Below are 24,826 nucleotides of genomic sequence, written 5' to 3' on the forward strand. Positions count from 1 at the left end.
ACCTGTGATCTCCCATCACACCCCCAAGTTTGAGGTGAGATGGATAATCCTGTGATGACTAGCTTCTTTAATCCTTTTTCAGAACTCCTGAGAGCTAAAAAATGTGAATGCTAAGAAAATAAACAAACTGAAAGCATGAATTATCTTTAAATTATATATTCATATATATATATTTGTACATTGCAACAAAAATAAAAAACCTTGAAAGAATTTCTAAACAACACACAACACATGCTAAATGTATTTTAAAAGTTATCAAAGTAATCAAGTTCCTCCACCGTTCTTAGTCTCTCTCTGCTGAATCTCTCTCTCAGTGATTGGCTATGATTGTGTTCTCCCTTTTACTTTGAGTTCTTTTCCTTCTCTTTTCACCTGCAAAACTCTAAATCAATTCATTTCAAGACTTAACTTCAGTACCCACTACTATGACCTCCTAAGCTTGTTGTTCAGTTCAGTTCAGTTCAGTCGCCCAGTCGTGTCCGACTCTTTGCGACCCCATGAATCGCAGCACGCCAGGCCTCCCTGTCCATCACCAACTCCCGGAGTTCACTCAGACTCACAGCCATCGAGTCAGTGATGCCATCCAGCCATCTCATCCTCTGTCGTCCCCTTCTGCTCCTGCCCCCAACCTCTTAAACATTAATTAAAACACATACCTCATTGCATTATAATGTTTGTTTTCCTGTTTGTTTCCCTGTTAGGTTATGGGACTGTCTTGCTCATCTTTGTGTTCCCTGCACCTAGTGTAGTGCCTGGTGAACAACTGATACTCAGTCCAGCTAGACAATAGAATTAGTGAATGCCACCGCAACGCCTCCCCCCATTCCTTCTTATTGCTGGGTCTACCAACCTCTAGCTCACTTTCCTGTATTCATTGACAGCTTTACCATCTTGTATCTCTTATTCACTTCACTCCACTCCCTCAACTCTTACTATCATCCTGAGAGACTTCTATGTGGTCAACATATCCATCTTTAATATTAAATCAAATGGAATTTTCTTTTTGATTCTGCTTCATAAATTCATTTCCATGGCTCAAGAATGATTCTTCGTTTTGCCAAAGTATTTCCCTACCAAAATAATAAATTTCAATATACTGTCTTGTGATCACAATTTTGTATCCTTCCACTTTTATTCTTCTATTCTTTCCTACTCAATGAGATTTCAAAATGTTAGGGCTTCCAGTTCGTTTCTCTGATTATTTTGGGCCCACCCTGAAGTATGATTCCTTGTTTGCTATGTCCAAATCGTATGATTACTCACTTCATTTATCACCTATAGCCTCACCTCCTTTCACCTTCACTAATCCTATCCCAGAAATCTTTAGTTATATCTGCAGTGTGGTTACAGCCTTCTCATATTAGGACCACTGAATGCTGTTGGAGAGTAATGTAACATGACTTTGTAAATTATTGCCAGTATGAATATTTGTATCCAATATGTCTTCTATGCTGCTCAAATTCTTAGGGAGCTGATGACTTTTAAAGTCTTACTATTGTTGGCAAATTAACTTCCTATTTCAAGTACCTTTTCCACATAAGGTCAGAGCCTCTTGGCCTTACCTTTTCCAACCATTAACTTTGCCCCAGATGCACTACAGTGACCTTCTCTACATGGGCTCTGTCCAAGTAGAGCTTCACTTACTATCTGCATGTGGGCACAGTAACTCACCTTCCATCCTGGGGCTTCCCTGAGAAAATGCAAGGCACCCAGGTATTAGAAAACTAGCAGTGCAGACTTGATGCTTTCTGGGGCAAAACTTTGACCAGTAGAGATAGGAGCTACTGGAAAAATTCTTTTCCATTCTCACTCCTTCCCTGGATTGTCCTGCAGTCTTTCACAAAGCTTTCTTCATATCTACCTCTGTTAAAAAGCTCTACTTCAGTTAAAAAAAATGCAAGAGAATCTGATAAGACCATGGTTTTCAAAGTGTGGTTTCTGGTCCCCTGGGAATACCTGAGACTCTCCTAGGTTGTCCATAAGAGCAAATGTACTTTCATAATAACATTAAAGCATTATTTGTTTTTCTAACAAATTGATATTTGCACTAATGATGCAAAAGTAGTAGCGGACAAACACTTTGATGCTTTAAAATGAATCGAGACAGTGACACTAAACTGGTACTTGTTGGATTCTTCACTTCCTCCTGTTCACAGTAAAGAAAATTTCAAGATCCTTGAAAATGTCCTTTTTGAAATAATAAAAATTATTAGTTTTAAATCTCAGTCCTTCAGCGTAGGTCTTTTTAATAGTCTGTGTGACCACATGAGAAGTAAACATAAAATACTGAAATATAGTTTTTATCTTTAGGAAATTGTATAATTATTGTGTGATTTCTCCTTTTGTGTCTGTTAGGGGGCTTCCCTGGTGGCTCAGAGATAAAGAACTTGCCTGCAGTGCAGGAAACACAGGAGACATGGGTTTGATCCCTGGGTTGGGAAGATCCTCTGGGGGAGGAAATGGCAACCCATTTCAGTATTCTTGCTGGGAAAATTCCGTGGACAGAGGACGCTGGTGGGTTACAGTCCATAGAGTTGCAAAGAGTCAGACATGACTGAGGCAACTTAGCACACACACACACATGATTGTTTTAATTGGGGGGGTCTCTTAGCTTCAAACGCATTTTTAAAACCCAGCATTTGTACTCTCCTCTCCTCATCATTAGTATTCTTGATGTCATATCTTAGTCTGATTGTTTTGTGTATCTGTTAACTACTTATTGCAGATACAGGTGATTTTACCACTTTTGTCTTTTAACCTCCCTACTTTGTGTGTGGATGATCTCCTACCTTTAGTATATGTTTGCCTTTGCCAGTGAGCTTTTTTCACTTTGTAATTGTCTTGTTTCTGGTTCTAGCTTTTTCACCTGGAGAATTCCCATTAGCATTTATTGTAAATCTGGTTGGGTGCTGAATTCTTTTAGATTTTGCTTGTCTGCAAAGCTTTTGATTTCTCCATCAAAATCTGAATGAGAGCCTTGTTGGATAGGGTATTCTTGGTTGTATGTTTTTCCCTTTAATCACTTTAAATGTATCATGCCATGCATTTCTGGCTTGCAGAGTTTCTGCTGAAAAATCAGCTGATAGCTTTATGGGAGTTCCCTTGTTTGCTATTTGTTGCTTTTCCCTTCCTGATTTTAATATTCTCTCTTCATCTTTAATTTTTATCATTTGAGTTCATCTTGTATGGGATTCTGTGTGCTTTCTGGACAAATATTTTCTCACCCTGACTCTTCTCCTTCTTAAACTCCTATAACTCAAATAGTAGTCCACTTGATGTTGTCCTAGAGGTCTCTTAAATTGTCCTTATTTCTTTTCATACTTTTTTCTTTCTGTTCAGCAGCAGTGATTTCCATTACTCTGTCTTCCAGCTTACTGACTCATTCTTCTGAATCATTTAGTCTACTATTGACTGGCAAACTACTGCCTGAAACTACTATTGACTGGGAAACTCTAGCCTTCTAGTGTTTTTTTCATTTCAGTTATGTTATTCTTCATCTCTATTTGGTTGCTCTTTATATTTTCTAACTCTGTTAAAAACTTCTATCTTCTTGCTCTGTGCTTCTATTCTTCTCTCCCAAGTCTTGTGATCATCTGAACTCCTTCTCAAGTAGATTGCCTGTGTCCATGTCACTTAGTTCTACTGGGATTTTATCTTGTTCCTTCCTCTGAAATATGTTCTTCTGCAGCCTCACTGTGTCTAAGTTTCTGTTTGCATGTTTATGTATGTAGTAGGTTAGTTACATTTCTTGACCTTGGAGAAGTAGCTTTCTGTAGGAGATGCCCTGTGTCCCAGCAATGTCTTCCCTTCTCATCACCTAAGTTTTAAGGTCTTAGGATTCTGCCTAAGAAGGCTGCATGGGTCCTTCTGTTGTGGTGGGCTAACTATGTGGGCAGTCTGGTAGGCTTTGCTTGTCCCCCAGTCTGATAGATGTTTGCCAGGCTCTGCCTTGTTGTGGATGCTGCTGGCTGCTGTTTAACGGGGCATACTCATGAAGCGGCTGGCTGCACAACCCCAGGGGGATCTGGGGTTACCAATGGCTCATTGGTGGATGGAGTTAGGGTCCCGAAGACCCTGGAGCTGCTGCCCACCCACTGGTAGGTGAAGTGAGGTCTTGGGATTAGTGCTGGACTACTGGTAGACAGGTCTGGGTCCTGGAATCTGGGTGCAGGGCCCAGGTATCCTAGAGCTCATTTTAGATCACTGGTGGGGAGGCTGGTTCCTGGCACAGTTGGGTATGGGGTTCAGGGTATTCTGAAGCTTGTGTTGACCTGGTAGTGGACAGGGCCAGGGCCAGCTGGTCCCAGGGTAGAGTCTGGCTTGCTATCTGTGGACTTGGTCCACAGGCTGTGGGATCATAGTTTTCTTGTTTTGGTATCTTCCCCCATGTTGGATGAGGCTGGTCTAGGGGTTAGTGCATGCTTCCTGGAGGGAGAGGTCACTGCCTGCCCACTGGGGATGGAACTGGGTCTCTGCCCTCAGGTGGGCAAGATTGTGCCTTGGGGAGTGTCTAGAGGTGGCTGAGTGCTCAGGAAGTCTTTAGGTAGTCTGTCTGATGTTGGGTGGACCTTTGTCCCCATCCAGTTACTTGTTTGGCCAGAGGCATCCCAGCACTGGTGCCTACAGGCTGTTGGGTGGGGCCAGGTCTTGGTGCTAATGTGCCAAGATGCTCATTGCCATCAGTCTCCGTGTTGACAAAGTAGAATGTTCCCAAAAATGTCTGAAACCAGTGTCTGTTTCCTCAAGGTAAGCTGCAGTTGTCCCCCATCTCTCCAGAAGACTGTCCAAGACCAGCAGGTAAGTCTGGCCCAGGCTTCTATCAGATTATTGCTTTCTCCCTGGGTCCCACTGCATGTGAGATTTTGTGTGTGCCCTTTAAAATACAGTCTCTTTCTTCTCAAGCTGGCTTGAAACTCAACGTTGAAAAAAACTAAAATTATGGCATCCAGTCCTATTACTTTATGGCAAATAGAAGGGGAAAAAGTTGAAGCAGTGATGGATTTTATTTTGGAGTGTTCCAAAATCACTGCTGACAGTGACTGCAGCCATGAAATTAAAAGACACTTGCTCCTTGGAAGGAAAACTATGACAAACCTAGACAGCATATTAAAAAGCAGAGACATCACTTTCCTGACAAGGTCGGTATAATCAAAGCTACCTTTTTCCCAGTAGTCATGTACGGACGTGGGAGCTGGACCATAACAAAGGCTGAGCACTGAAAAATCAATGCTTTCTAATTGTGGTTCTGGAGAAGACTCTTGGGTTGGAAAGAGATCAAACTAGTCAATCCTAAAGGAAATCAACCCTAAATATTCATTGGAAGGACTGGTGCTGAAGTTAATGCTCCAATACTTTTGGCCACCTATTGCAAAGAACCTCCTCACTGGAAAAGACCCTGATGCTAGGAAAGATTGAAGGCAAGAGGAGAAGGGGATGGCAGAGGATGAGACAGTTAGATAGCATCACTGACTCAATGGACATAAATCTAAGCAAACTCCAGGAGATGGTAGAGGACAGAGGAGCCTGGTGAGCTACAGCTCACGGGGTCACAAAGAGTCAAATATGACTTATGACTGACCAACAATAAGTCTTTTTCCCATAGTCCTTCGGGGCTCCCCAAATTAAGTCCTCCTGCACTCAAAGCCAAGTACCTTGGGAACTCAACTTCCCAGTGTAGGACACCCAGCCTGGAGAGCCTGAGAAGGGATTCAGAACTCTCACTCCTGTGGGTGAACCTCTGCATTACAATTGTTCTCCAGTTTGTGGGTTACCCACCCAGAAGTATGGGATTTGATTCTATCTCCAGTCTTCCCCTTTGGCTGTAGATCTTTTCTGGTAAGTTCTGGTCTTTTCACTGATGGTTGTTCTGCAGATAGTTGTGATTTTGGTGTTCTCATTAGTGAAGATGAGCTCAGGGTCTTTCTACTCCACCATCAAGGTCACTCTCTATTGTGCAGTTGTTGAACTGTAAGCTATACTAGTTGCTGTATGTGAAATGCCATTTTTACTGGAATTACTGATGAACAGGCTGCACCAGGAAAGCCAGATGTAGACTTAAGTATCTGGCAAATATTTCCTAAAAATGAGGGAATGAGCCTGTCACAGAAAATAACTGAATGTTATCTGTTGCTAATGGTAAAATTCAAGCTTACAGGTGAAAATTAGGATTTTGGAAAACATAGCCACCTGTAAAATTTGAAAGCTTCCTCATATTTAAGGTTTTTTTGAGACTGAATGTGATATTAGCAATGTAATTTTTAAAAATATGCATTATGGGATGTGTCAACATTTGGAAGATCTGCATGACTTTGTGAACCAATGTTTTCCCAATAACCAATGCCTGATGTTAGAAAGTCATGCGTAAATAAAAGATCCTTTCAAAATGAAAGACAGATCAATGAATTTATAATTTAACAGAGTATGTAAATTTCATTGAAGTGGTTTTAGATCCCATATTGCAACTAACCTTTAAGAAGCTACAACTTGGCAAATTTTGATACAGTATTAATAAGAATATACACAGTTATCTGAAAAGGATATTAAAATACTCCTCCCTCTTCCAACTAAATATCTCTGTGAGGTCACATTTTCTTCATATACTTCAACTAAAACAACATAACTACAGGAGATTGAAGGTAGATATGGGAAACCAGCTGTCTTCTATTATGTTAGACATTTAAAAGATTTGTAAAAGTGCAAAACAACTCTACTTTTCTTACCAGTTTGTTATAAAAAAAAAATACACTTTGTTAAAAGATAATTTTTTTTTAAGTGCAAGTTAAATCATGACTTTCATACAGGCATAAAAATGAACACAGGTTAAAGATTTTACTCTACTTGCTAATTGGTAAGGGAATCAGGCAGATACTATAAACAGTTCAAAAAAATAAGTTAAATTCAGATTTATATGGAGTGAAGGTATATTAGTCAATTGTAAATGAAGGCAAAATGGATTTTCCAGTCTAACCTTTATCAGACAGGATATAATTTGCAAGTCTATTAGTCATCTATAATTATAGAGTTATCAAATGGCTCATAAAAAAGGACAAGTTTAGAGTTTGGTAACCCGGAAAGGGTGTCTTCTACACAATACATAGTTTCACACTGAAATAAAATTTTCTCAACAAATTAATTTTTATGAAAAAAAATTAGTTGTGTTAACAAGAAATAGTATCATTCTGGATTAAAAACACTTTCCATTAGCTGACTTTTTAAACTTTAATGACTTCTACTCCATTTTCATGATCAGACCCTAAAACTTGTCGTTACCAGGAACTCCTTCCCTCCATCCACATCTCACATTTCTTGACACAGTCACAGGTTCTTTCAGTTCCCTCGATCTCACTGTGTCTGCTTTCCAGTCCCTTTATGAGCTCTGCTCCCTCTTTCCTTCAGCTGTTCTCACATCATCTTTAGTCCCATCATGACTATAAAGCAAGTTTCCTAAGTCACCCTCTTGCCAGTCTTCAATTCTCTGTCTGCCTTTCATCTCCTACATCTGACAAACTCCTAATTTTATAGATCTCCAGTTGATTGCCTTTTCTGCCTCTACTCACAGGCTTCTCAGTGATACACATAAAGCTTGGTGCTCCTACAAATTCACCTTCTCTGATTCTGTGCAGTCTTTAAAGATGCCTTAAATTTATACATTTTATGAGTCATCTCTCTCCAGCTTTTTCCACATCTCTCGAGCCCACTCCACCACTCCTTTCTCCTCCTGTGCATCAGGAATGCATTTACCTCCTTCCTCATACACATACAATAAAAGGATGCCCTCTGGTGAGAACTCCCAACTTCCTGTCACTTCACCCCATGGCTGCATTCAAAAGTAGCTTTGCTTCCTCCTCTCAGATGCAGTGCCAGAGTCAGGAAGTGTCCTTTCTAAAGCTAATCCCTGTGTTTACAAGATGAAACAGACAGGAGCTGTGCCCCTAGTTGAAGGACGTAGCCAAATTCCAGTGACCCCACAGAGAAGGACTCAGGAAAAAAATACCTCGGTCTCACTTACTTTCTGTCTTTTTCTCTTGCAGTGCTTCCTATTGACTGAATCCAGTTGGAAGGAAGAGAGTAAGGGAGCCCACTGATACAATCCATAAAAAATTTCAACCTCCCAGGACCCAGGGTAGAGGGGACATGGTGGAGAGTAGATCTAGAAGCCAAAGGAAAATGTCCTCCTCTTTCAGAGCTGGGAACCGAGAAGGATCTTTTAGCATTTTTTTACTCCATTGGAATACGATCTCCATGGCACACCCAGAGTTCCAGTCATTTAATGTGTATGTGTGGCCACGGGAGGAGGGGCAGGCAGAGCAGATTGGAGTGGACTCAGACCCTTCTTCTGTATTCTGCTGTACATCAGGTCCTTTAGCTGGAAAAGAGCTCACCATTCTATCAGTAATACCCCTAAGAGGGTGGCAGCAACCTCACACCTTTCCCCTCATGTGCCTGCTCAAATAGATCCTGTGGTGGACATTCTGTGGCTACATCATATCTCCCTTTTCCTTAACTGCATTCTCAGTTTTTGGAGACATTTCCACTCCTCCACATGAAAAAATAACCCAGAGGACATCTCTCATGGTTTAGAAAACTCAAGCCAGGAGTTAAGTCAAAAATTAATTACCTAAGGGCCCTTGTTGAGATCACCTCTTCCTGTCACCTGCAGTGGGGAGCTGGGCTGAATGCACAACAGATGAGTTCAGAGAGAGATATAATGACCATTTGCCATACTTCCCTATGTGGCTGACTTCGCTCCTCCTAGCTCTTCCATACTTCAGATCCCTTTAAACAAAGCCCACTGTTGTAGCAAGAAATTGCTTTTGATATTAAGCATGTATTGGGCATAAAAGTTAATCTGTGTTCAGTCATTGTGTGTAAGAAATTAAACCAGAAGATTTTCCTAGTTCTGAGCCTTGTCGCAAATAAATATGTGCAAGCTATGTTAATGCCATGCTTAAACACACTGTAATAGAACAAGGAAGATGAATATCTGCCCTTCTGCTTTAGATTTGAGGGCAGATTGGATGGGTCTGTGCCAGAGCTATCCCGATCAAGACTGCAAGCAAATCACCTTTGCTGAGATCAGACCTGATAATGGAAATGAATTCACCAAGCTAAAATGTGTTGAGCCTTACAACAGATTTCCTGATGCTCCTGTTTATATAGGCAGATTACCCAACCCCATGGTTCCTAGTCCACTGCACTTGCTGAGCCTCTGCCTGCTATTTTTGAACCACCGATTTATCACAATGAGAATTTTATTTAAAAGGTACCCTCTGCTCTTCAGAGAACAAATATGAAAATCTGGTTTCTGAAGATATCAGAACCATTTATTTTTGAAGTTGGCAGCATCAGCTGTGAGCACTGCTCCAGGATGGGTCTCTTCTGTGGAAGGAGGAGTTATGTATTTTTCAGAACAAGGTTTTCTCCTTTCATCCACAAGAAACAATGAAATATTAAATATGGTATAAAAAATTAAAGGATTTTGAAAGGGAAAGAGCAAGCAAATCACATACCCTTGACTGGCAACCACTGCAGGGAGCCTCCCTGACAATAGGGGAGAGAAAGTGGTTGGCACCAGGGCTCTCTGATCCTTGCCTCTGTTCCCCAGCTTCCTGCAGATCAGGCCGCCCCATGCTGGGTGACAATGCTGGCTTCTTCCTGGCCATAATGGGGACAGGAACAGATGGGACATCTTTGAGGTGGCTGTCCAAGCCCAGCCAAGACCCACTATTGGAACACTAGAACAAATCATTGAAAAGTGAGAAAGTCAAGTGGCTAGCTCATCAACTGCTTCCTATTCACAAGTAGGAAGAGATGGCCTGGAATGAGAAAGAGTTGTTTAGGATTTGTAACTCAACCATTTACTCACTACCTGATCTTGGAAAAATTACTTATGTCCTTAGAAGTCCATTTCCTTTTCAAGGAAAAGAGAGACAATATGCACCACCTACCTGGAGGAATCGATTGCAATCACTAATGTAAAGCACCTGGGCTAGAGTAGGAACTTACCACAGTCATGGTAGCTGACACTTACACAGCACTGCTCCTGTGCCAGACTCTCTCTCAAGCTCTTTATAGGCTAGCTCATTTAATCCTATAACATCTGTATGATATAGGTACCAAAGTTGTATAGATACAACTTTTTTTTAAATTGGAGAATAATTACTTTATAATACTGTGATTATTTTGTTACACATCAGTATAACTTAGTGATAGGTGTCCCATCCATCCTGAACCCCCTTCCACCTCCCTCCCCACCCCATCCATCCAGGTTGTCACAAAGCACCGACCTTGGGTGCCTTGTGTCATACATAAAACTCACACTGGTTATCTATTTTACACATGGTCATGTTTCAGTGCTGTTTTCTCAAATCATCCCATGCTGTCCTCCCAACAAGTCCAAAAGTCTGTTCTTAGGTCTGTATCTCCTTTGCTGCCCCGTGTGTAGGATTGTTGTTACCATATTTCTAAATTCTTTGTATATGTATTAACATACAATATTTGTCTTTCTCTTTCTGACTTACTTCACTCTGTATAATAGACTCCAGGTTCATCCACCTCATTAGAACTAACTCAAACGTATTCCTTTTTACAGTTGAGTAATATTCCATTGTGTATATGTACCACAACTTCCTTATCCATTTATCTGCCGAAGGACATCTAGGTTACTTCCATGTCTTAGCTATTAAATAGTGCTACAATGAACATTGGGGTACATGTGCCTTTTTCAATTCTGGTTTCCTCAGAGTATATGCCCAGTACTGGGATTGCTATGTTGTATGGTAGTTTTAATCCTAGTTTTTAAAGTAATCTCCATACTGTTCTCCACAGTGGTTGTATCAGTTTGCATTCCCACCAACAGTGTCAGAGGGTTCCCTTTTCTCCATACCCTCTCCTGCATTTATTGTTTGTAGACTTTTTGATGATGGCCATTCTGACTGGTATGAGATGATATCTCATTGTGGTTTTGATTTCCATTTCTCTATTAATGAGTAATGTTGCACATCTTTTCAAATGCTTATTAGCCATCCGTATGTCTTCTTTGGAGAAATGTTTGTTTAGATCTTCTGCCCATTTTTTGATTGGGTTGTTCATTTTTTTGATATTGAGCTGCATGAGCTGCTTATATATTTTGGAGATTAATTCTTTGTCAGTTGTTTCATTTGCTATTATTTTATCCCATTCTGAGGGCTGTCTTTCACTTTGCTTACAGTTTCCTTCATTGTGCAAAAGCTTTTAAGTTTAACTAGGTCCCATTTGCTTATTTTTATTTTCATTACTGGGAGGTGGATCATAGAGGATCTTGCTGTGATTTATGTCAGAGTGTTCTCCCTATGTTTTCCTCTAAGAGTTTTATAGTTTCTAGTCTTACATTTAGGTCTTTAATCCATTTCAGTTTATGTTTGTGCATGATGTTAGAAGGTATTCTAGTTTTTTTCTTTTATGTGTAGGTGACCAGTTTTCCCAGCACCCCATTAGATACAACTTAATCTCCATCTTACAGGTAAAGAAATTGAGGCACAGCAAGTTTAAGTAACTTGCCCTAAAACATACATTTGCTTATAAGATACAAACCCAGGCAGTCTGATCATGGTTCTTAGTCTCTAGACTTGTGCTCTTCACTTTAGAAGAGCCTTATATGGATTAATGTTAATGTCCCCCTACCCATAGTAATAGGCTTCCCTGATGGCTCAGTGGTAAAGAATCCACCTGCCAGTGCAGGAGATGTGGGTTTGATCCCTGGGTCAGGAATATTCCTGGAGAAGGAAATGGCAACCCACTCCAGTATTCTTACCTGGGAAATCCCATGGACAGAGGAGCCTGGCAGGCTACAGTCCATGGGGTGGCAAAGAGTCAGACATGACTTAGCAGCTCAACAACAACATAAAATGAATTTTGTTTCTGTTATTTTTGTTTAGACACGGCTCCCATGAATTTGAGAGGATATCATAGGACTTTGCACTTCTTTTTTTCAGTGAATGGCCTCTCTTTTTACTATTTAAGAAATCCAGTACATGTCAGGTTGAGACTATTCAGTTTAAGCCTATGATGTTCCAACAGAAACCCACTGATTCAGTTACAATGATGTACAACAGACAAGTGACTGGGTATTTAGGTAGTTTTAATTTTCATCAGGTTGTCAGAGAATTGTGGCAATGGTATAAAGCTGGAGAATCCAGACCATCAAGATGCAATCCTAAAGTTATGATTTTGATGATAAACTTAGACATCAATTGCCAATCAGTAAGCTTTACTTAGCAAAAATGAGTCACTGTCAATTTTATATATGAAAACAAAAGGATACCACATTAAATCAGGATCTTGGCCGGTCCTGATTTATATATTAGTCTTGTTCTACATTAACTGATGTGTTTTTGTTAATGTGAGTATGGAAGTCATCAATAGATATTTTTATAACTGATTGAGTTAACCTCAAGTCAACTTCCCAGGTGGCCAATGCAGGAGTTGCAAGAGACATGGGTTCAATCCCTGATCAGGAAGATCCCCTGGAGTAGGAAGTGGCAACCCACTCCAATATTCTTGCCTGGAAAATTCCATGTCCAGAGGAGCTTGGTGGGCTACAGTCCAAGGGTTTGCAAAGAGTCAGACACAGCTAAGCGACTTAGCATGCAGTGCTAGTGTGCATGCATTGTGCACTGTATTGTGCAGACTCTGATTTTATTAAAACAGAAAGTTGAACTGCAAAAAAAAAAAAGTACATGGAGAATAAATTTCATAAACAAATTTTACATTAATAGGAAATGTACTGTTTTTTTTAAACCATTTCGTGAAATGAAAGCCTCCTCTGTGATGGAAATATTTGGGTTAATGTATGTATTCAATAATTCAAGTTTTGGTATGGTGAGATTTCTAAATCTGAAATTATGTGTGTGTGTGTAAATGTGTATATAATCCACAACAATGACACAGAACATAATCCTGAGCCCTTAAAGGGCATTGAGGTTTGAGAATGGGGTTCCCATGGGTGCCATGTTTGGTTTTTCCTTCAATATACACCTATAAGTTGTTGGCAGTAATTCAACAGTAATCAGACACCATCTGTGATTTCCTCTCTGTTTAATATCAAAATCTCACCCAATATAAATACCCTCCTTCCTCCCATCACCATGCCTCTCTCTGCCTACCCCAACCCCCACCAAATCCTCCCAACAGACTTCAGGGCTGCTGTCTAATCAGTTTATTTCAGTGAAAGAGGCACACAAGTTACAAAATAATGGCAAGATGAATTTTCCAAACGTCTTAGTGTAAACCTTATAGTCATCTATCAGTAGTGATATGAGCATGAACTAAAGCATAAAAACATTAAATTCCTAAACTAGGTTTATCAGCAGTTCAGCCTGATAACAATTTTATGTTTCTAATTATAGCTGATGATGCAAACATCAGACTAACACTAAAAATACATAAGTTCAATGGTATTTGAGGGAGTATGAAGGGGATTTCTACCCACATATACTACAGCTTTCAGAAGATCTGGACTTTAGCTAATGTGATCATTCAGATAATAAATGCACTTGTAGTGTCTTATTTACATAAAAGAAGGAAAGAGATGAGATGGGGCTGGGACTTTATCAAAATGGCTGCAAAGTAGGAGAGACCGAAATTGGTCCGCTGGACTTGAAACTAATTTGGGGGTCTAAGAATATGTGCATCTGGCACCCAACTCTTAGAAAATGTTTATAAATTCTTCTCTGTGACAAATATAATTTATTTTCTTTACATGTTGACTAGGTACACATTTTTCTGCTCAGTTGCAATATCAACTGTGCACATCTGTATGAAGGAAAAGATAGTCCTTGGTGTTAAGTGATGGCTCCTTTGCTTTTCTCCTGGCAATGATGCAGTCAATGTACCCATTACTGCTTTTAGTCCCCTTTATTTTCTAGGCCCAAGGTAAGCTAAAGGAGAGAATTCACTCCAAACAAAGAATAAAATAGAAAGGAAGAACAGAGAGGATTTGAGTGTTCATTACCAACGAAGAAACAAGGCAAAGAAAGGTCTCAGACTTACGTGAAATGTTCAGGATGTGGAAAGAGCCTGCAGAGTGGGCCTATACTGTTGGGAAAGAAGGTCTTCATGGGGAGGGAGGCAGTAAGAATAGGCTTGGATTGGTATAAATTAGGTAAAGGAAGACAGAGAAGTGGGAATGATCAGCAAAGACATGGAGATATGGAAAGATACTGAGTATAGACTTGAGAATTATCTCCACTGAAGGATCACTTGATGCCTTAAAAAATGAGTTTGCTTTGGTAATATCTTTAACTCATTATATTTAACATCTTATCGTGTTTTTCTGAATAGATCAATGTACTTTGGGGAAAAATAGGAAGGAATGTATATTCTAATTCAAGATACATTGAATATACATATTCACCTCCTCTCCTGTAGAGACTACATTGAAGTGAAGTTGCTCAGTCGTGTCCAGCTCTTTGCGACACCATGGACTGTAGCCTACCAAGCTCCTCCATCCCTGGGATTCTCCAGGCAGGAATACTGGAGTGGGTTGCCATTTCCTTCTCCAGGAGATCTTCCCAACCCAGGGATCAAAGCCGAGTCTCCCGTATTGCAGGCAGACGCTTTACTATCTGAGCCACCAGGGAAGCTCTACATTGTAATGATAACAAAAGTTTTTAAAGGAGTGGAAAGAGTGTAGAGAGGAGGAAATGAGTAGATGAGGGACTTCAAGAAACTTGTAGACAATAGTGGTTGAAGTGGTTGAAGTATTTAGGCAGATGAAACAAGAGTAGAAAAACCATATCCTAGAATGTGCTATGATGGTCTGAAGTACAGAAGAGCACTCACCTGTCTGGATGGGCTAAAGACTTGCAGCCACAGGAATGATAAGAAAGATGGGGTGAACAGAACATGTAAACAGGGGGAGGTTGTTTGAAAGTCTGTGTCTGGCAGCTCTGCTTGCTCCCTGACCACCAGAGCAGAGCTGCCGGCCACCTGGCCATTGTCTCCAGGATCCTTCTCCAAAGGTACTAAGCCTGGGAAAGCCATGACCTCTTTTGAGAGTTTTGACTGTTCAACCAAAGACATTCTTCCTTCTGGTCTTTGTATACCACTGAAATATCAGGACGCTCCATACCTACTTACCATAAAGTTGGTCTTTCCACATCCCCTTACCTTCTACACAGATCTTCCAAGAAGACCCCCAAGCAAGAAAAAAAATATTTCTACTAAACCAAGAAGGAAACATACACCTTCATTATTATATTAATAATAATATCTTCTCACGAGGATCAAACACAAGGAAAACAAGTAGCCTGAAAGAGAAAGACCACAATTATCAGAGAAAATAGATATAATTCAGAAAATAGAGAGGGACTTGTTCAAAATCCTCTGGTATTCTCAAAGAGATGTTAGAAGCTATTGTATCCTAAAATCAAATCAAATTGTTATGAAACAGGAACACAGGATAAGTAAGAGCGCTCAGAAATTAAACATAATTGCTGTAAGATAAAGCAGACAGAAATCTATAAAACAAAGCAAAAGGACAAAGAAATTATACAAAAATGAAAGTAAGAGACATTGCAGCTTAATTTTAAAAGTCCATCTTCTGACTCACTGAGGTTCAAGAACAGTAGATTTTAATAAAAGTAAGAGGTGAAAATTCTTTTAAAAATTAAGAGAAAAATGGCCCACAGATAAAGATAGACATGAGTATTCAGATTGAAAAGTCATACTGAGGGGCATATGGGATGAATACAAAAAAGACTCCTATCTGGAGACATCCTCATGGAACTTCAGAAAATGAAGGTTAAAGAAAAGTTCTTAAAACTTCCAGAGAAAATAAATTTAAACTTCAAAGGAGTGAGAATCAGACTGGCACAAAACTTCTTATCATTACCTGTGGATGTTAGAAGATAATGAGGAAAAGTTTTCAAAGTACTAAAGGAAGGTGGTTCTCAACGTAGACATTTTTCTTTTTCTACAACAGTTGAGGTATAGTACCCATGGTGAGATGCACAGATCTTAAGCGAAGTGCATGTGTGCTAGGTCACTTCAGTCACGTCCAACTCTTTGTGACTCTATGGACTGCCACCTGTCAGGCTCTCCCATCCATTGGATTCTCCAGGCAAGGGTGCTAGAATGGGTTGCCATGCCCTCCTCCAGGGGATCTTCCTGACCCTTAAATCAAACCTGCATATCTTATGTCTCCTGAATTGGCAGGCAGGTTCTTTACCATCAGTGCCACCTGGGAAGTCCAGGTGTAGAGCCTGATAAATAACTGCACCATCCAGCTCAAGATGTAGACTATTTCCTTCACCCCAGAAAGCTCCCTCATGTCTTCTCTCAATCAATACACATTACCTTCTCCCTCAAATAATCGATATTTGAATTCTAGCCCTGTATATTTGTTTCTGAGCTTTCTATGATTTTACTCATGGAGGATATACAGGTATGTCTAGCTTCTTTTGACTGATAATTGTTTTAATATCGTCCAAGTTGCTGGGTGTGGTTTGTCCTTTTCTATTCCTGAGAAGCCTTCTATTGCATTATTATGGTATGGTTTCTTTCTCCATTCTCCTTTTGGTAGGCATGGAGTTGTTTCTACCTTGATGCTATTTTAATTACAGCTACTGCAATCATTCTTACAAAGTTTTTGTGAATTGTTTGATAATTTCTTTTGGGTGAATTTGAATTGCTGGGTTGGTAATATGTGTTTAATTTATTAGAAACTGCTATAAAGTATTTCAAAGAGTTTTACCCTCTGATAAGCAATGTATTCAAAACTTCTGTTTAATTTAATTCTATTATTATTATTTAATAATTATTATTTAAATTTTATTATTTTATTTATGTTTATTTATTTCTATTCAATGTATTCTGTAGTTTCTCTACATCTTAGCCAGTACTCGGTATTATAAATCTTTTTAACCTAAGCCATGTTGGTCAATACAAAGTGATAGCTCACTATGAGTTTAATTTGATTTTCCCAGATGAGCATTAATACACAGCAATTTATCATATACTTTTAGCCATTTGGTTATTTTATTTTATTTTTTTATTGAACAATAATTGCTTTATGGCATTTTGTTGTTTTCTGTCAAACCTCAACAAGAATCAGCCATAGGTACACATATATCCCCTCCCTTTTGAAACTCCCTCCCATCTGCCTCCCCATCCCACCCCTCTAGGTTGATACAGAGTCCCTGTTTGAGTTTCCTGAGCCATATAGATATTCCCGTTGGCTATCTATTTTACATATGGCAATGTAAATTTCCATGTTACTCTTTCCATACATCTCACCCTCTGCTACCCTCTCCCCATGACCATAAGTCTATTCTCTATGTCTGCTTCTCCATTGCTGCCCTATAAATAAATTCTTCAGTACCATTTTTCTAGATTCCATATATGTGTGTTAGAATACAACATTTATCTTTCTCTCTCTGACTCACTTCACTTTGTATGGTAGGTTCTAGGTTCATCCACCTCATCAGAACAGAATCAAATACATTCCCTTTTATGGCTGAGTAATAATCCATTGTTTATATGTACCACTACTTCTTTATCCATTCATCTGTTGATGGACATCTAGCTTGCTTCCATTTTCTAGCTATTCGAAATAATGCTGCAATGAATAATGGGATACATCTGTCTTTTTCAGTTTTGGTTTCCCCAGGGTATATACCTAGGAGTGGAATTGCTGGGTCATATGGTGGTTTTATTCCTAGTTTTTTAAGGGCTCTCCACAACATCTTCCATAGTGGCAGTATCAATTTTTATTCCCAGCAAGAGTGCAAGGATGCTCCCTTTTCTCCACATCCTCTCCAGCATTTGTTATTTGTAGACTTTTTGATGATGGCCATTCTGATAGGTGTGAGGTGATATCTCATTGTGGTTTTGATTTGCATTTCTCGAGTAATGAGCGAGGTTGAGCATCTTTTCATGTGTTTGTTAGCCATCTGTACGTCTTCTTTGGAGAAATGTCTGTTTAGGTCTTTTTTCCACTTTTTGATTGGGTTGTCTGTTTTTCTGGCATTGAGTCATATGAGCTGTTTCTATAATTTAAAAATTAACCCTTTGTCAGTTGTTTTGTTTCCTATTATTTTCTCCCATTCTGAGGGTTGTCTTTTCACCTTGCTTATGGTTTTGTTTGATTAAACTTAAAAGTTTTTAAGTTTAATCAGGTCCCACTTGTTTACTTTTCTTTTTATTTCTGTTACTCTGGGAGGTGGGTCATAGAGAATCTTGCTTCGATTTATGTCATCAAGTGTTCTGCCTATGTTTTCCTCTAAGAGTTTTATAGTTTCTGGTCTTACATTTTGGTCTTTAACCCATTTTGAGTTTATCTTTGTGTATGGTGTTGGCAAGTGTTCTAATTTCATTCTTTTACATGTAGCTGTCCAGTTTTCCCAGCACCATTTGTTGAAGAGGCTGTCTTTGCCCCATTGAATATTCTCGCATCCTTTGTCAAAAATAAGGTACTCACAGATGCATGGGTTTATATCTGGGCTTTTTATCTTGTTCCATTGGTCTATATTTCTACTTTAGTGCCAGTACCATACTGTCTTGATGACTGTAGCTTTGTAATATAATCTGAAGTCAGGACTGTTGATTCCTCCAGCTCCATTCTTTTTTCTCAAGACTGCTTTGGCTATTCGAGGTCTTTTGTGTTTCCATGTGAACTGTGAAATGTGAATTGTGTTTTTGTTCTAGTTCTGTGAAAAACGCCGTTGGTAATTTGATAAGGATCTCATTGAATCTGTAGGTTGCATTTGATAGTATAGTCATTTTCACAATGTTGATTCTTCAGATCTAGGAACAAGGAATATCTCTTTGTCTGTTTATGTGATCCTTGATTTCATTCATTAGTGTCTTATAATTTTCTGTGTACAGTTATTTTGTCTCCTTAGGTAAGTTTATTCCTAGATATTTAATCCTTTTTGTTGCAGTGATGAAAGGGATTGATTCCTTAATTTCTCTTTCTGATTTTTCATTGTTTGTATAGAGAAATGCAAGTGATTTCTGTGTATTGATTTTGTATCCTGTATCTTTCCTACATTCATTGAAGAGCTCTAGTAATTTTCTGATACTATCCTTAGGGTTTTCTATGTATAGTATCATGTCATCTGCAAACAGTGAGAGCTTTACTTCTTAATTTCCAATTTGGATTCCACTTATTTCTTTTTCTTCCCTGATTGCTGTAGCTAAGATTTCCAGAACTATGTTAAATAATAGTGGTGAAAGTGGACACCCTTGTCTTGTTCCTGATCTTAGCGGGGGATGCTTTCAGTTTCTCACCATTGAGAATAATGTTTGCTGTAGGCTTATCATATATGGCCTTTACTATATTGAAGTTGGTTCCTTCTACGCCCATTTTTCGGAGAAGGCAATGGCACCCCACTCCAGTACTCTTGCCTGGAAAATCCCATGGATGGAGCCTGGTAAGCTGCAGTCCATGGGGTCGCTAAGAGTCAGACACAACTGAGCGACTTCACTTTCACTTCTCACTTTCATGCATTGGAGAAGGAAATGGCAACCCACTTCAGTGTTCTTGCCTGGAGAATCCCAGGGACGGGGGAGCCTGGTGGGTTACCATCTATGGGGTTGCACAGAGTCGGACACGACTGAAGCGACTTAGCAGCAGCAGCAGCAGCAGCAGCAGCATGCCCATTTTTTGAAGAGTTTTAATCATAAATAGGTGTTGAATTTTGTCAAAGACTTTCTCTGCATCTATTGAGATGATCATATGGTTTTTATCTTTCAGTTTGTTAATATGGCGTATCACATTGATTGATTTCCTATATTGAAGAATCCTTGCATCCCTGGAATAAACCCAACTTGAGCATGGTATATGAGCTTTTTGATGTGTTGCTGAATTCTGTTTGCTAAAATTTTGTTGAGGATTTTTGCATCTATGTTCATCAGTGATATTGACCTGCAGTTTTCTTTTTTGGTGTTGTCTTTGTCTGGTTTTGGTATCAGGGTGATGGTGGCCTTGTAGAATGAGTTTGGAAGTGTTCCTTCTACTGCAATTTTTTTTAATTTTTATTTTTACTTTATTTTACTTTACAATACTGTATTGGTTTTGCCATACATTGACATGAATCCACCATGGGTGTACATGCGATCCCAAACATGAACCCCCCTCCCACCTCCCTCCCCACAACATCCCTCTGGGTCATCCCCGTGCACCAGCCCCAAGCATGCTGTATCCTGCATTGGACATAGACTGGTGATTCGATTCTTACATGATAGTATACATGTTTCAATGCCATTCTCCCAAATCATCCCACCCTCTCCCTCTCCCTCTGAGTCCAAAAGTCCGCTATACACATCTGTGTCTTTTTTGCTGTCTTGCATACAGGGTCATCATTGCCATCTTTCTAAATTCCATATATATATGTGTTAGTATACTGTATTGGTGTTTTTCTTTTTAAAAGAGTTTTAGAAGGATAGGCATTAGCTCTTCTCTAAATGTTTGATAGATTTCTCCTGTGAAGCCATCTGGTCCTGGGCTTTTGTTTGGGGGAAGTTTTTTGATCACAGCTTCAATTTCAGTGCTTGTAATTGGGTTGTTCATAATTTCTATTTCTTCTTGGTTCAATTTTGGAAGATTGAACTTTTCTAAGAATCTGTCCATTTCTTCCAGGTTATTCATTTTATTGCCAGATAGTTGTTCATAACAGTCTCTTATAATCCTTTGTGTTTCTGGATTGTTTGTTGTAACCTCTCATTTTTCAATTCCAATTTTGTTGATTTCTCTCTTTTATTCTTGATGGGTCTGGCTAAAGGTTTATCAATTTTGTTTATCTTCTCAAAGAACCAGTTTTTACTTTTATTTATCTTTACTATTGTTTCTTTCATTTCTCTTTCATTTATTTCTGCTCGGATCTGTATGATTTCTTTCCTTCTACTAATTTTGGGGTTCTTTTGTTCTTCTTTTTCCAGTTGTTTTAGGTGTAAAGTTATGTTGTCTATTCAATTTTTTTCTTGTTTCTTGAGGTAGGATTGTGTTGATATAAACGTCCCTCTTAGGACTGCTTTTGCTGCATCCCACAGGTTTTGAGTTGTGTTTTCATTGTCACTTGTTTCTAGAAATTTTTTGATTTTCCTTTTTATATCTTTAGTAACCTGTTGGTTATTTACAAACCTGTAGTTTAATCTTCATATGTTCGTGTTTCTTACAGTATTTTTCTTGTAATTGATATCTAGTCTCATAACGTTGTGGTCGGAGAAGATGCTTGATACGACTCCAATTTATCAAATTTACTGGGGTTTGATTTGTGACCCAAGATGCGGTCTATCCTGGAGAATGTCCCACGTGCACTTGAGAAGGTGTATTCTTCTGCATTTGGATGGAATGTCCTGAAGATATCAATGAGATCCATCTCATCTAATGTATCATTTAAGACTTCTGTTTCCTTATTAATTTTCTGTTTTGATGATCTGTCCATTGGTGTCAGTGGGGTGTTAAAGTCTCCTACAATTATTGTGTTACTGTCAATTTCTCCTTTTATGTCTGTTAGTGTTTCTCTTATGTATTGAGGTGCTCCTTTGTTGGGTGCATAGATATTTACAATTTTTATGTCTTCCTCTTGGATTGATCCCTTTATCATTATGTAGTGTCCTTCCTTATTGCTTGTAATTTTCTTCATTTTAAGGTCTATTTTGTGTGATATGAGGATTGCTACTCCAGCAGTCTATTGCTTCCCATTTGCATGGAATATATTTTTCCATCCTCTCAGTTTCAATATTTGTGTTTAGGTCTGAAGTGGGTTTCTTGTAGACAGCATATATATGGGTCTTGTTTTTGTATCCATTCAGCCAGTCTGTGTCTTTTGGTTGAAGCATTTAATTCATTTACATTTAAAGTAATTATTGATGTATATGTTCCTATTGCCATTTTCTTAATTGTTTGGGGTTGATTTTGTAGATCTTTTTCTTCTCTTGTATTTCTTGACTGTATAAGTATTTAACATTTGCTGTAAAGCTGGTTTGGTGGTACTGAATTCTCTTAACATTTGTTTGTCTGAAAAGCTTTTCATTTCTCCATCAATTTTGAATGAGATCCTTTCTGGGCCCAGTAATCTTGGTTGTAGATTTTCCCTTTAAGTACTTTAAATATATCCTGTCATTCCCTTCTGGGCTGCAGAGTGTCTGCTGAAGGATCAGCTGTTAAACATATGGGGTTTCCTTTGTATGTTACTTGTTGCTTCTCCCTTGTTGCTTTTAATATTCTTTCTTTGTGTTTAGTCTTTGTTAGTTTGATTAGTGTGTGTCTTGGTGTGTTTCTCCTTGGGTTTATCCTGTATGGGACTCTGTGCCTCTTGGACTTGATTGACTATTTCCTTTTCCATGTTGGGGAAATCTTCAACTATAATCTCTTCAAAAAATGTCTCATACCCTTTCTTTTCCTTTTCTTCTTCTGGGACACCTATAATTCAAATGTTGGTGTGTTTGTCACCTGACAAGAAAAGTAAGACAGAAGTGTCCACAGAGGGGGCAGCAGAGGAAAAAAGTGACTTTTTTAATTCTTTTACAACCGTATTGCACAAACAGAGAAATAAGCCTCAGCAAACTCTTCAGGAAGACCTGCCAACAGTCGTTGAACCTTTATTGGAAATCACCAAACAGGAACCACCAAAACCTTTAAGATTCCTTCCTGGGGTCTTGATTGGCTGGGAAAATCAACCTTCTACTCTGGAATTGGCAAATAAACCTCTTCCTGTGGATGATATCCTTCAGAGCCTCTTGGGCACCACTGGTCAAACATACGAACAAGCTCAGTTAGGGACAGAACAAAACACTCTTAAGGAAATTCCATTTATAAATGAGCAAGCTAATCCAAAAGCAGGGACGATAGATACAGGAGAAGCAACTGGTGGTGAAGCCAAGGAAGTGAAAGTTAAAGGAGATAACCCTTCAGAATTGACAGATAATGCAGTAGGAGGAGAAGAGACGTCTGCACTGGGGGGTCTCTTCAGTTTCTGCTGGGCCTTTGACAGGGCTTAGTCTCAGAGGCAAACCACCAGATGTTTCTACAGAAGCATTCCTAACAAATTTATCAATTCAGTCAAAACAAGAGGACACTGTGGAGAGTAAAGAGAGAGTGTTAAAACAGCTGCTGCAAGATCAAGAGAATAATTTGCAAGATAACAGGACTTCAAATACTAGTCCTCCCTGTAGGTCTAATGTAGGGAGAGGAAACATAGATGGTAACGTGAGTTGCAGTGAAAATGCTGTTACTAACACGACAAGGGCCCCACAGTTTATCAACCTGAAAAGGGATCCTCGGCAAGCAGCTGGAAGAAGTCAGCAGGTGACTGCTCCTGAAAACAGAGAAGGAGAAGGCTGCCGTCAGGGAGAGAAGCCGCCGCTGCCTGGCCCATCGCACTTAGCTGAGCAGAGCAGCGTGGAGGAGAAGATGCCTTCTGTAGAGAAAAGCCCCTGTGTTCAGCAGAGTGATGATTCAGGGGCTGTACAAGACTCACCATCAGTAGAAAACATACAGTTTTCTCAAGTGGAACAAGCAAAACCCTTACAGGAAATTTTAATGCAAAATATTGAAACTGTACACCCATTTCGAAGAGGATCAGCAGCAACAGCATCTCATTTTGAGGTTGGAAATACATCCCAATCCGAATTTCCTTCTAAAAGCATCAGTTTCACTTCCAGAAGCACCAGCCCCAGAACAAGTGCAAACTTTTCACCCATAAGGCCGCAGCAGCCCAGCCTTCAGCATCTCAAGTCTTGCCCACCTGGGTTTCCATTTCCAGGACCTCCTAATTTCCCCCCACAAAGCATGTTTGGATTTCCTCCACATTTGCCACCCCCATTACTTCCCCCTCCAGGCTTTGGCTTTGCCCCAAATCCCTTGGTTCCCTGGCCACCTGTTGTCCATCTGACCGGCCAGCCCCAGCATATGATGGGTCCCCTCTCACAAGTGTCAAGGTATTTGGGCCCACAGAATTTTTACCAAGTTAAAGACATTCGGAGGCCGGAACGGCGCCATAGTGACCCTTGGGGTAGGCAAGACCAGCAGCAACTGGATAGACCATTTAACAGGGGTAAGGGGGATCGTCAGAGGTTTTACAGTGACTCACACCACCTGAGAAGAGAGCGCCATGAGAAGGAGTGGGAGCAGGAACCCGAAAGGCACAGGCGCAGAGACAGAGCCCAGGACAAGGACAGAGAGGAAGGGCAGGGACGAGGGGCATAAGGATAAAGAGCGGGCGCGGCTGCCTCATGGGGAGCGCAGGGTGGACAGCAGGGCGAGCAGGGAGAGCAGGAGTGCAGACAGGAAGCCCGACAAGCCGAAGGGCGAGGACCAGGAGAAGGACAAGGAGCGGGAGAAGAGTAAGCATAGAGAGGGAGAGAAGGACAGAGACAGGTACCACAAAGACAGGGACCACGCTGAGAGAGCTAAGAGCAAGAGGTAAAGCCGGCAGGCGGCTGCAGGGGTGCATTTAATAACTGTTCGATGTCGTGTCTTTGAAACTTCATGACTGCCTGCTAGGATCGTGCCATCTTTTGAATTTTTAATATTGGTGGTTTGCAGAAGAATAAATTGTGTGTGTTGGTGCAGAGTGCTCTGTGCCAGTTGCTCATCATCCCTTTTTCATACCAACAGCCCTAGTTACAGGAATTTAATATTTTTAAAAATTTACATCGCTGTATATTCAAAGATTTGTTTGATTAATATGCAATAAAGGCTCAGAAATTTTAGTTTTATTCCTTAATTGGTAAATATGGTTAACTGTGGAATATAGTTACCACCTCTAGTGAATGTCCTTTCTGTAATGACTAATTTGAGAGTAATGTGTACTCTGTAACTTTGTTTTAAATTGCACTGTTT

General features: G+C 39.8%; 1 protein-coding gene across 1 annotated transcript; it reads left to right on the forward strand.

Annotated features, from left to right (window-relative positions):
• Positions 1 to 22,416: 22,416 nt before the first annotated feature.
• On the forward strand, positions 22,417 to 24,410 carry LOC128052058 (PHD finger protein 3-like). Its single transcript, XM_052644524.1, is given in 3 exon segments — positions 22,417 to 22,947; positions 22,949 to 24,162; positions 24,164 to 24,410. Coding segments are annotated over 3 exon segments (1,992 nt in total).
• Positions 24,411 to 24,826: the final 416 nt, after the last annotated feature.

The sequence above is a fragment of the Budorcas taxicolor genome, chromosome 8 (assembly GCF_023091745.1).
Source record: "Budorcas taxicolor isolate Tak-1 chromosome 8, Takin1.1, whole genome shotgun sequence".
Taxonomy (NCBI): Eukaryota; Metazoa; Chordata; class Mammalia; order Artiodactyla; family Bovidae; genus Budorcas; species Budorcas taxicolor.